General features: G+C 40.4%; 1 protein-coding gene across 1 annotated transcript; it reads right to left on the bottom strand.

Annotated features, from left to right (window-relative positions):
- Window positions 1–331: 331 nt before the first annotated feature.
- Window positions 332–11,183, bottom strand: micall2a (mical-like 2a). The gene is made up of 17 exons (XM_084037184.1): window positions 10,965–11,183; window positions 10,473–10,521; window positions 9,164–9,305; window positions 8,846–9,012; window positions 8,532–8,662; window positions 7,944–8,450; window positions 7,667–7,851; window positions 6,814–6,868; window positions 6,219–6,400; window positions 5,518–5,625; window positions 5,242–5,306; window positions 4,915–5,038; window positions 2,458–2,560; window positions 2,135–2,208; window positions 1,946–2,060; window positions 1,789–1,835; window positions 332–1,698 (listed from the first exon to the last, which is right to left on the bottom strand). Exons 1-17 carry the CDS (start codon window positions 11,105–11,107, stop codon window positions 1,616–1,618), a joined length of 2,280 nt encoding a protein of 759 aa, XP_083893310.1. The 5' UTR covers window positions 11,108–11,183; the 3' UTR covers window positions 332–1,615.
- Window positions 11,184–12,328: the final 1,145 nt, after the last annotated feature.

Genomic DNA, 12,328 nt, shown 5'->3' on the forward strand with positions numbered 1-12,328 from the left:
TTGCAGTAGATGGGGCGCAAAGCTTTAATTAACTCTAATATCACACATTCAGTCTCGACTGTCAGCCGAATCACGCGTGGCATTTTGTACCAATATCATCCCCAACTCTGCTCAGCTAGAAAGATTGTGTTCCAAGTTCATGATCACAATTTCACGCATCTCAAAATGAGGGATATGTAGTTTTTAAGTAGCTGTAATATATTGACGCCAGTGAATTATCTTGATGTCATCCTAAAAAAAAGACAAATTAAAATCCTTATTAAAAGCATACATGGATGCAGCTTTAATGCAGAAAAAGGAGTCGCATCCATTGTTGGTTTCTTACTGAAAGCAGCGTCTGATCTTGGCAGTCGTTGAATCACTGGTGAAGCTTGAAATACGGGAAGTGGTGTGATAAAAAGTTCAAGGATGTGTTTAAATAGAGAGATGTGTGCCAAAGGAAGCTGTTAAGTAAATAATTCAACCTCTCATACACACTAATCTTCAAAGGATTTATTGGACTACTGATTTCAAGTTTAAAAATACTATTAAAAAAAAAGAATACACGTACATACCATTCAGTAAAATGCAGCATTACGGTTCGCTCCTTTACAAACACTGAATGCCATTTTCTCACACGAGTGACTCCACACAACCTTTGAACATTTTAATAGCTCAGGTGCCGAGCATTCCTGATGCAGATATTAGTAAAGAGTAATGTTTAATTAAACCTGGTTTGAAGATAAAGAGCTCAATACAACCTATAGTTTATAAGCCTACCCCGGCCATAAGCTACTGCTCCATAATCCTCTTTTCACATAACATTATTGCATCAGCACAGCTGAACATTTTTCGCAGCATTTATAAAATTAGCAAAAGAAATTAACTGTCCGTACTGTGGCAAATTGGATTTTCCAAGTTGTCGCCTGGTGATAGAACATACCCAGGCTGCCACCTACAGTACAGGGAGGGAGGAACGGCAGCCAGGCAACATGTGTGGCTCTCCACTCCACAGACAGACACACTTCACTGTCAAGGCTTTTTAATGTCCGTGCAGGAAATGTGTTAAAATCCACGATTAAATAAATATGATAAATTCCATTTTAGATCAAGGCTGTTGAAGGATTACAGACAGTGTTCCCTCTGTGATTTGTAAAGCATGGTAGCTTATGTTTTTAACACCCAACATCTTTTTCTTTACCCAGTGCAACTCATTCTCATCCAATAAATATAAAGAATCTTTACATGAGAAACATATCCATGTCTTTCTTTTGACACTCCTCTACCAAAGTCTAATTAATAGAAGGGGAAATATATTCACAGCTCCACATAATAAAACACCTCTTTTTTTGGGAAAACAATTGGAAAAACAAACATAACACCCATCGTGAAAAACAAACAATGAATATGCTATTAAGATATTCACACTATTTAAATAACAGCAAACAAAGAACTGAAGGTGAATGATGAACAAAAACATTCTGAATGTGAAATATTGTGAAACTAGGAACACATGATCTGATCTCTTCGTCTGCCCTCTCATTGTACTGTACTTAAATATAAAAACCTTCAAACATTTTAAAAGGGGGGGGTAATAAAATCATAAGACAATAATGTACGTTTTGTAAAACTGCCATCATTCAACTCGTCTTTTACTTCTTCGCCTGAACAGTTTTGAGATGGAAGACTTCCTCCTCTTATTCTTGGCTTTCTTTACTCCTATTCATCAAAAAATAAATGTGCATTAGTCGGATGCATTCATTCAGGAACATCTAACGTAAAAGAAAAATACTTTTATTCAATACTTACCAAGATTTTGCATCATTTCATTCAACTGCTGATCCTCCTCCACTTCCCTGAAATGATTAAAAAACTGATATGTAAATAAAACACTTGGAGTTTTATTTGGCCAGTGTTGCTTTGCATTAGTGATCATAAGGTAAAAATCCCTTATAAGATGAATCACCTCAGCCGGTCTTCATCCAGACCCTCCACTATTGCATTCCTGCCGTCCACGATCTCCACCAGCCTCCGCATCAACTTCTTCTCCCGGTGTTGCTCCTCTCTGGACTTTAAATGATCTGTAACGCCAAGTTTGGAGACTTTAGAGCTAGAAAAAAGATGATTTAACAGAAGTGAGTCTGTGACCTCTTACCTGGCTTCTCCAGCAGCCTGCGAAGTTCCCCCTCCACACCTGGCTGCTGCTGCTCCAGCTCCTGAGTCCTGGCTCTACATATATATATACACATATATATTCTAAAGTTAACTTTATTTACTTTGCACATCACAACAATCCCAAAACTAAACGATCATGCACCAATATTGTCTGGTTTTGATGGTTAATACGTTGGAGTTTTATAAGTAAATAATACAAATTATAACAGGTTTCTTTCTCATAGGAGGAAAATATTTAGTTATGGCTGCAGTAAAATGAGCTCTTATGGAATAAACTGCATCCAAAGCTATAGAACAACTCACACGTATACAAGCTCCGACTCCTTCCTTATAAACATCTGCTTCTTTCGGATCAGGTTGAACCAGTCGACCATCAGCGGGTCCATTAATATGTCTCCCTCCCCCTCTGGAAAACAACATGTTTATGTTAGTAATACATTACATTTTATATCCATGACCAACTTTTATCAAGTTCTTGAATCTAGCCACTAACATGAATACACCTTAGAAACAATTACAGCACCTTCTAGACACTTCTGGAAAGAGAAAACGGGCGTTTATTATCCACTTAATGCAACTCAACTCAAATGTTTCCGACTTGTGAGTAAAAGAAATTCTGCAGGGACAAATTAAACTCAGAGTCTTCAGACGGCAATATTTAAATATCGTTTTTGGCTCTGTGCTCTCCAGATATCACATAATGCAGTGACTGAGTGAGCTGGAGAATAATTGTTTTCACTCCCATTTTATATATTTTTATATATTATATGTTGTTAAAGAAAAAAAGAACCTTTTATTTAATATAAAGATCAGAAAGCCTCCCTCATCATCCACCATCACAGCTCATTTTATTCTCAACTCCTTGTTTTCATACGACTGTATTGGTTACACAATAATATGTAATTAAGTGCAATAATACATGTGTATATACAATGTGCATATAATACATGTGGGGTTTTTTTGGGAGCACACACTAACAATAATATACACAGCTCAGGTTAATAACCTTAAATCTGATACTTTTTAATAACTTTTGTAAACATTATCGTCATGTGCTGCAGATGTTCAACAATTATTATTTATCTACTGTATAGTTGACATTATCAGTCTTCCCCGCTGACTTCCGAATGAAAGCTTGGGTGAATATTTTATTTTTCCTTAAATTAAATGTATTTTCTAAAACACCAAAATGATGAATGTGAGGATTTGTTGCTTTTCTTTGTCAAATATTAAAGTAAACTGAATCTCTGGTTTTCAAAGAGTTAGTATTAAATGTCACCTAGGATATAAAGAGCAGTCCTTATGATTTTCTGACATTTTATGTAAAAAACTTGAGTTGATTAATCGATAATTACAGTAATCATTAGTTGCAGCCCAACAGTAAATAGACAGGCCCCAGCTGTAACATAATTCCTCATCTTGACCTGCCAAACATGATCTCAATAAACAATTTAACATGCAGGGGGTGTAGAGCAACACAGACGGAATACATGATGAAGCACAGATTTGTCTTCATCATTTATTTAATAATGATTTAGCAAAAGTCCAGCAGGGATTAACGTTGATTTACTTATTTATCTTTACCCAACGTTCAGCGAGGCTTCGACAAAGACGGCGATTAATATACGAATGGAAAACGTTAGAAGACGGTTTGAATATTTTCCTAAAGCAGCGTTCATGCTTTAGGGATTTCTTCGGTCCACCACTTTATTATGATTTCCAACACAGCTTGCATTTTCTGCTTCACCAAGTCGGACTGGAATACCCGAGTAGGGGATCATTTGATTTTTACAGCGAATATTTGCCCATCCCAATTAGTGACTAATCCATCAAAACACACACCGAAGTCACATTTACAACGAGGCCCGATGGGAACAGGGACGCAGGACGAGTCGGTCTACATTCTGCCATCACCAGAACAAACAGGGTTTTATATCCGGGATTGATCTCGAGTGTCGGGGTTTTAGTTTCTACGACGACAAGTTGAGAAGTAGATGATCTCCTAGGTGGTGTGCAATTGATGTGGAATCCTGGCCAAGTGATTGCATTGCTCAGGCTTCCTGGGTGGCGAATAGGAGAAGAAAAAAAAAAAGTACGCAATTGACCAGAATATATATTACTATATCCAAGTCATGTTGACCTTGAGCAAAGCAATCAGGCTCCCTCTACTCCCACTACCTCAAAAGAGAAGCAACATCCCTGTGGGCTGTCTGTGCCTCTCACCTCATTTGGCTGCAGAAACAGTAATAGAAATGGCAGGTAAATTCCCCCAAACACACACACACACACACACACACACACACCAGAGATGCTCTCGCTGCTGCAGCGTTGGGATTCAGCACTTTGCAGAAATGCATTTAAATATCAAAGTTTGTGTCAAGGTTATTCACTGGAAGAGAGCAAAATTGACCATTACATCGACATCTTCTGCCTCAGCATCGGGGAGTTTGAGGGGAAAAAAAGAAATTGCACAGCTCATTCCTGACACGTCAACATTCAATTTTGTGTGCACGTCTAAACAAGGGGACAGGAAGGAGGCGGGGACTAGAATTACCTCCGCCAACCAGTCAGTTTACATCCATCCTGTCCAAGATGTCATCACGTTAAGACATTTGAATGGTTATGTAGCATATAAATTATTGAATTATGGTGTTTGAGGTCACGGTGACCTTTGAGTCAAGGTGCTAAATGTGAAGGTATTCCTGAGATATCGCGATCGTGAGACGGACAACCCTAAAAAGAGCGACGGGAATAAAGTACCTTCCTCACAGCTGCGGAGTTGCTTTTCCAGCTCCACACCCTCCTTCTCCAGCTGAGCCAAGTTTGTCTCAATATCATCCAGGTCCCTCTCGATCTGCTCCGCCGGAACGTGATAAGACTTCACCTGATATAAAACAAAAGAACTTAAGACTCACTGCCGAAGCAGAGATAACTTTAATTTGAAAATTCTCACTTCGGACACTTAAACGTGAAGAAGGTCGTCCCTTTTTTTTTTTTTTTTTTTTTTTTTTAAACCGGGAATATAATGAAAGCATATTTGTAAAGCTGTTAATTAATCTCTTAAGAGACTTAATGGAGGGAACTTACAGACGGTGACCTCATTTCAGTCCTGGAGGCGTTGGTGGGTGACAAATACTTTCCCTTTTTAGCACCTAAGAGGTAGATAAAATAGGATTAGATAGTCCTTTCATGGCAGCTTTTCAGAAAAGCATTGTCACATATGACTTCACCTGATTTATTTTGGGTGAGAAATGACTGCTCATATGAAAATCAACAAAGATGGCCGAGGCCATGCATGTGTGCGGCTTTGATGATGACATTTTCAGAGAAAAAAAGAAGAAGAAGAAGAAGCTGGGAACCAACCTGACGGATTTGCGTGATTGGCTGGAGCAGTCGATGGAGAGCTAATAGATTCCACAGCTGGCCGTCTGCTTGGGGATTTCACAGGCGAGTGGCTCCCATGTTTAAAAGCTAAAATAAGGACAGGAGGGTTTACATGCTGAGAGTTCAATCTGCTGATGCTCTTTTCTGTTTTTAGCAGAAATATAAACACAAGAACGTCAAAAACACAGGGCAGCTTCCTTAGGAATGTTTAGCCAATAATCATAATATTACTAATAATAATAATAACCATATGGAACCAGACTGAGTATCAACAACTTCTGGATGTAGGATTTTTAACATTCAATGATCCTCCTCCTTTATTTAACAAGCATAATGGTTAATAAATTAAGTGTGTTATCTTAATTGATTATGCTTTTCAGGAGTATTATAGCAATTTATTTGTTATTTTTCACATATACTCCCCTCAGGTAAATTGGAAAAGATAGAAACTTTCCTCAAAAAGAGTGGATATTTGACTTACATGCAATTAAATACTGAACACTTACAGAGAGTTTATAAAATTACAGCTTAGTTTGATTCATGGGAAATGCCTAGATAAGTACTTAGAAGTATGCTATGCTATGCCACAATTCACCTTATTGACAAAGACAGTGTGACACTCTGCTACCGTGTGTCTCGTAGACGAATGTCTGGAATTATAACGTTCAGAAGGGACTCACCGAGGCTTCCAGACCCAAGCGGGGGTTTCTGGGGAGAGACTTGTGCGGGATCAGACAGAACAAATCCAAGCGGAGGTACTTCTGCAGGTGTTGGAGCCGAGGGAGGCCTCGTTGGACTTACGGTCGTGGAAGTCGTTGACATGAATCCAGGCTTGTGTTGCTCAGTAAAGACTTCGGCATCTCTGCGAGAAAGGCACAATGAAATGTGTCACTATTTTAAATGGTGACACAGCATTTATCTGACGGTATAGGCTGAACAAACGGAAGTAAAGGCCTCACCTTTTATTTTGTAATGATAAATAAAGGTGGTGAATTGAGGAATAGAAACATGAGAATGTAGTGTTAGAGTGGGAAAGGTTCAGGCCTTGCACTCCCTGGGGGTTGTTAGGATGGGGGACAGAGTTAGCTGCTGCAATCGGAGTCCGTCAACATTAACAGAGACGGGAGAAGCTCCACGACTCGGCATTCTGGAGAGTGAATAAGCTGAATGGTCAGCCATGTTTGAATGATGTTTTTTTTTCCACCACCTGTGTGATTCCTCCAACTTTTCCCCCCAAAGTGAGCGATGAAGCAACAGTGAATATTAAAGACTTACTTTAATCCTCGCTCCATTCCCACAGGTCTGAGCTGCAGCGGCCTCCAGGCTGGATCTGCAGACGAACGGTTTAGACAGAAAAGTTGAGTCTTAAACGCATGATGGCAAAGAGAAGCGCATCACTACTTCATACGTCACATGAATTCATGTTGAAGTCATTCTTAATTTCCTCGGGGGATGTAATCACTTTTATTTGACATGTGCTTTAGTTTAGATGAAGTGTGCACTCAAGGAAAGTTCACGTTCCCGTACCCAGTAAACAAAGACTCCCTTGACTCTTCCCCCGTGTCACACTCGCGTGAACAGCTGATAATGAGCGCTGGTTTCATCATCTCATCTCACAAGCGATGCACTAAAAAGTAACCGATCCTCACCAGCACATCTGTATCACGAGACCCAAATCACGCTGACAAACCGACGAACGCACCCTGAAACGTGAGGTGATCTTGATTTCCTAAACCAGTCGGAGTAATAGTCAATATGTGGAAGTAATTACTTCCCATGATGGGCAGACTTCATTAAGAGATGATCGTCTGATGAGCGTTAAAAACCAGCAGTAATTGTGTTTCTGTCTGGAAAGCACCTGACTGTCACAACGCCGCGCCTCCATCCAACGAGAGCGACGGCTCAACTATGAAATGTCATTAAAAGTGTGAGACATAAATGAGAATGTCAGGATCCAGCTTTGCTCCAACGTCATGCTAAATGGATGAAGAAATAGGGCAAAGATGACAAAAGGGCTTTGTTTTCTGAGAATGCGTTGGGAGACAGACAGGGAGGGGAGGGGGGGGGGGGGGGGCTACATGTCTAATAATGGATCAGGACCAACAGAAATGAGTTGCGTCGCGCTTGCCTTTGGCAGCCGTGTGTGCAGTTGTTGGCCTCGCGTCGTCTTTGTTGATGGCCTTCAGACATGGTGGTTCCTTATTGTTTGTCTGGCGGGTGGAGGGCTGTCCTGCCCGGTTTCCTGCTGGGCCTTGGCTGCATTTGTCTTTCCTCAAACTGGGGCTGTCAGCTGATCTTGGCTCATCTCCAAACCTGCAGAGAAGGGGGAACCCCTCACCATCATCTCTCAATAACAGACGGCGTTAGAAAACACACAGACGGTGGGAAAAGAGGAGTATACTCACCGTCTGTCCGCTGATCGGATACTGAACGGACGTTTATTGTTATTGTTGCGGTTTTCCTCTGCAAACTTCTTCCAAACGGTTGTTATTTCTCTGTTCTTTTCATCACCAGGACCCGGTGGGACCTTTGGCCTTCCTAAAGCGCTGGAGGGCTCAGCTGGCTTCCTGTGACTTGAGGCCTCTGTGACTGTCGCCGCAGCCTGGAAAAACTTCTGCCGGGCCGTCTGCGTCTTCTGGGCCGAGGCGGTCCAGGACTGGGTGGGCGGAGTCGGACTGACTGGCTTCGGGACACTGTTCAGCGGGGCTGACAGCACAGAGGAGGGGCGTGGTGTAGGCTGGGTCTGACTGGCACTATTTAATCGACCAGCTGAAGTGGCGGCTCCGTTTCTGATGCCAGCCTGGGAGGAAGATGGTTTGGAACTGTCGTGGTGGGCGTTACAGATGAACGTGTCTGCGTTCTTCCCGGGTTTGTAGCCTCCCGCATGAAGCACGCTGCAGCATTCACTGCATCTAGTGGAGGTTTATCAGCATGAAATGATTAATGCAATGAACGGCACATGACAGGAAAGTATGGATGAATTACGTTCTTACTTGAAACAGCTCCTGTGGTAGAGCTTGCCTTCCACAAAGTGCCTCTGAACCAGATGAACGTGGCTCTTGCATGCAACACATTTGCTATTGAGAGTCCCGTTCTTGTTGGAGTTTTCTGCAAGAACTGCCTTCTGTGAAAGAAAACTCAAAAGTGAGCTAATGCTAGAGCCTAAAAAAATATTATTCACACTAACCTAACCCTCTGAAAATACACAAAATCCTCCTTTTTCTTTTATATAATAATTAAAAAAAGGTAACAATATAAGCACGTCCATAATTTAAATTGTTTGATGCCGTGTTCCGACACAACCAACCTGAGCAGCAGCTCTGGCCGACTTGGGTGAGGTCTTCGCAGCGAGAGTGGGAGGTAAACGATTCTCAATGGCGGTTTTAGACACAAAGGTTTTGGCAACCACTGGGAGGTTTTTCTTTTCTGATGGCTCCTCCTTGGAGCCCTCTGCTGGCCTTTTTACACCTCCCACTGAGGAAGAGTCAAACATGTCGGTGTCAATCATCACATTACAGCACAAGAGAGAATCAGTCTGGAGCTGAAAAAGAAATATGCAAGAAAAAAATAAGTATTCTTGCAGCTAAACGGTAACGTAAGATGTGTGAACCAGGCGTATTCTCACTGGGAGGGCGTCCTTTAAAGTAGTTGTAGTACTGGGACACGTAGGTGAGGATGCTCAGCCTGTCTGGGATCCTTAAAGCCACCATGTCTTCTGCATCCAACAAAGCTGGAATCCCCAACTTGTCCTCTGCGACCTGAAAAGCCTTCAGCAAAAAAAAAAAAAAAAGGAAAGATTTACACAGTTTAACAAACAGCCCTTGACTCATATCGTGTATGACGCACCAAGTGAACACATTTTTTCCTGTATATATATATATATTAAAAAAATGGTATTCACTGGGCTCAGAAATGTCAGCTCCTACAATTAGAGCATGTGTAAAAATGTCAGACAATACAATCCACTTTAAATAGACGAGCAGTATTCTGTGGTGAGGGCTGTATAATGAATAGCACACTTCCTGTGAGCTAGTAGGGATAAGAAAGAGGATGGAGGGAGCAGGATACATATCGGGCCATTGTTTAGGATCGGCCTGAACGTGCTCATTAAATTTAAAAAGCAAAGCCTCACTGAATACCAAGTCTGATACAAAAGAAGGGCACAGAAGCCAAAGAATGTGAGGATGTGGCATTTTGCTGGTTGCTGGTTGCCGGTTGCACACATTATTTAACAGCTGGTAAAACAACCACCTGTAAGAAACGCGACACTGTTCATGAAATATAAAGAAGGGTGTGAATTACTGTGACGCGCTCGTGTTTCGGCGCAAGGGAGCATCGTCAACAGTTGATCACAAACTACTCCGTGGCCACAAATCAGGCTTCTCAGGATTCAACTGAACCGTCGCCATGACGACAGCAAGCCTCATTCAAAATGTAATAGCCCAGAGAGCCTCTGAGCTGGTTTGTTTGCTGCTGACACAGCCAGGATCATCCGAGACGACAGGGAAGCGGTGCAGAGTGCAGGGCCCCCCTAACCCTCGGGAGGAAGCCGCATAGAAGGAGACTAAATAATGGAGACGTTCCCCAGTTGAGCGGCTCGGGTCATGTGGGGGTTAACAAAATAAATGAGGTTAAGTGGACGGAGGCAGAGGAAAGATTTCAGGTCATCTAAGTTTGATGGGAGTGTAAAAAGTGCTCGAGAAATTTACTTTCAACCAAGAAGCTTAAACGGCGCCGCTGTTAAAATTGTTGAAACAGATAAATATAGAAAGCCCATCTGCTGCCGTGTACAGTAAATGCCAAGTCAGGAACAAACACGGCGAGTATCTCGGGGATGTGCCATTGTGAAGTGGATGTTTAAATGCTAAATCAGATTTGACGGCTTCTCTGTGAACTCTGTTCCAAAAAAAGGTTGCAGCAACTTGACATCTTACCAGTCTGTTGTTTTCAAACACATCTTCCTCTTTGAGTGAGTCATAGTCTCTGGGAAAACAGACAATGAACAGGGAGGGAGAGGGAAATTAGACACAGTATCAACATCATCTAACCCACAACTGTTATTATAATGCTTCATTGTCTTGGTTTATTGTATGTTTATTGTTTTTTATTCTTAACTTTGTATGTGTTGAACAACAACCTGCCAATGGAGATGGCTATAATCTCATGTATTTACATGTAAATGTACCTTAATATGTATTTTTTTTAATAAATAAATCTACAAATCAACTCTGATGATTTCAAAATAAAAATAAAATATAAGAAAATGATATATTTTCAAGGCCACATGATGAGATTCCTTATAAATAATATTAACAACAGAAGTAAATCTGTATCAGATTATAAAATACACCCTCAGGGTTGAGGGTTAACATGGCTCCAAATACATATAAACCCTTGAGGAAACATTGCCAAAGTTCAACACTTACATCAGGTCCGGTCTGTACTTGTGTATGAGCGCGCAGAAAGCCATTCCGTTCTTGAACGAGCTCGTCATGTTGGTGATGGCCACGTCCCGGTAGCCGTCACATTGGAGTTTACACCACTGCTCCAGAGCCTTGATGGCAGCCATGCTCCCGGCGCGACGACAACAACAGCGGTGTGCAACAGGCGAAGGGTTCCAGCGTGGAGGAGCCGGAGGAGGAAGGGGCAGACTCAAACAAAGTGGAGTGTCTTCAGGGTTCGGCCGTGAACTGCGGCGCTGCAGCTGCGTCCTGTTTCCTTCTCTCACTGCACTGACAGCCTGCTGGTCCGGTGGCCTTTCTGCGCTCATTACACTAATTGACACCCACTGCCGATTCCTCATTAACAACAGTTGAATAAAAAAAAGACAGAAAGGAAAAAAATCATCGTTTTTTTGGCTGAATCTGAATTAATGCAGTTAGAAAATAGTTCGATTTTTTTCAACATACTATTTATACTATGACTTTTTTGACATGCTATACTATGACTTTTTTCATTACTTTTTCGACATACTGTACTAGCCTATGACCTATTTTCGACATACTGTACTATGACCTTTTTTCAACATACTGTAGGCTATGACTTTTTTTTGGACATGCTATACTATGACTTTTTATCATTTCTTTTTTAGACATATTGTACTATATTGTATGTCGAAAAGAGTCATAGTATGGTAAAAAAAAAAAAAAAAAAGTAATAATTTAGTATGTTGAAAAAAAGTCATGAAAAAAGTCATAGTATAGTATGTTGAAAAAGTCATAGTATAGTATGTTGAAAAAAGTCAGGAAAAAAGTCGTAGTATATTATGTTAAAAAAAAGTCATGAAAAAAGTCATAGTATAGTATGTTAAAAAAAAGTCATGAAAAAAGTCATAGTATAGTATGTTAAAAAAAAGTCATGAAAAAAGTCGTAGTATAGTATGTTAAAAAAAAGTCATGAAAAAAGTCATAGTATAGTATGTTAAAAAAAGTCATGAAAAAAGTAATAGTATAGTATGTTAAAAAAGTCAGGAAAAAAGTCATAGTATAGTATGTTAAAAAAAAGTCATGAAAAAAGTCATAGTATAGTATGTTAAAAAAGTCAGGAAAAAAGTCATAGTATAGTATGTTAAAAAAAAGTCAGGAAAAAAGTCATAGTATAGTATGTTAAAAAAAAGTCAGGAAAAAAGTCGTAGTATATTATGTTAAAAAAAAGTCATGAAAAAAGTCACAGTATAGTATGTTGAAAAAAAGTCATGAAAAAAGTCATAGTATAGTATGTTGAAAAAAGTCAGGAAAAAAGTCGTAGTATATTATGTTAAAAAAAAGTCATGAAAAAAGTCATAGTATAG

This window comes from Eutrigla gurnardus (assembly GCF_963514095.1).
Source record: "Eutrigla gurnardus genome assembly, chromosome: 20".
Classification (NCBI taxonomy): domain Eukaryota; kingdom Metazoa; phylum Chordata; class Actinopteri; order Perciformes; family Triglidae; genus Eutrigla; species Eutrigla gurnardus.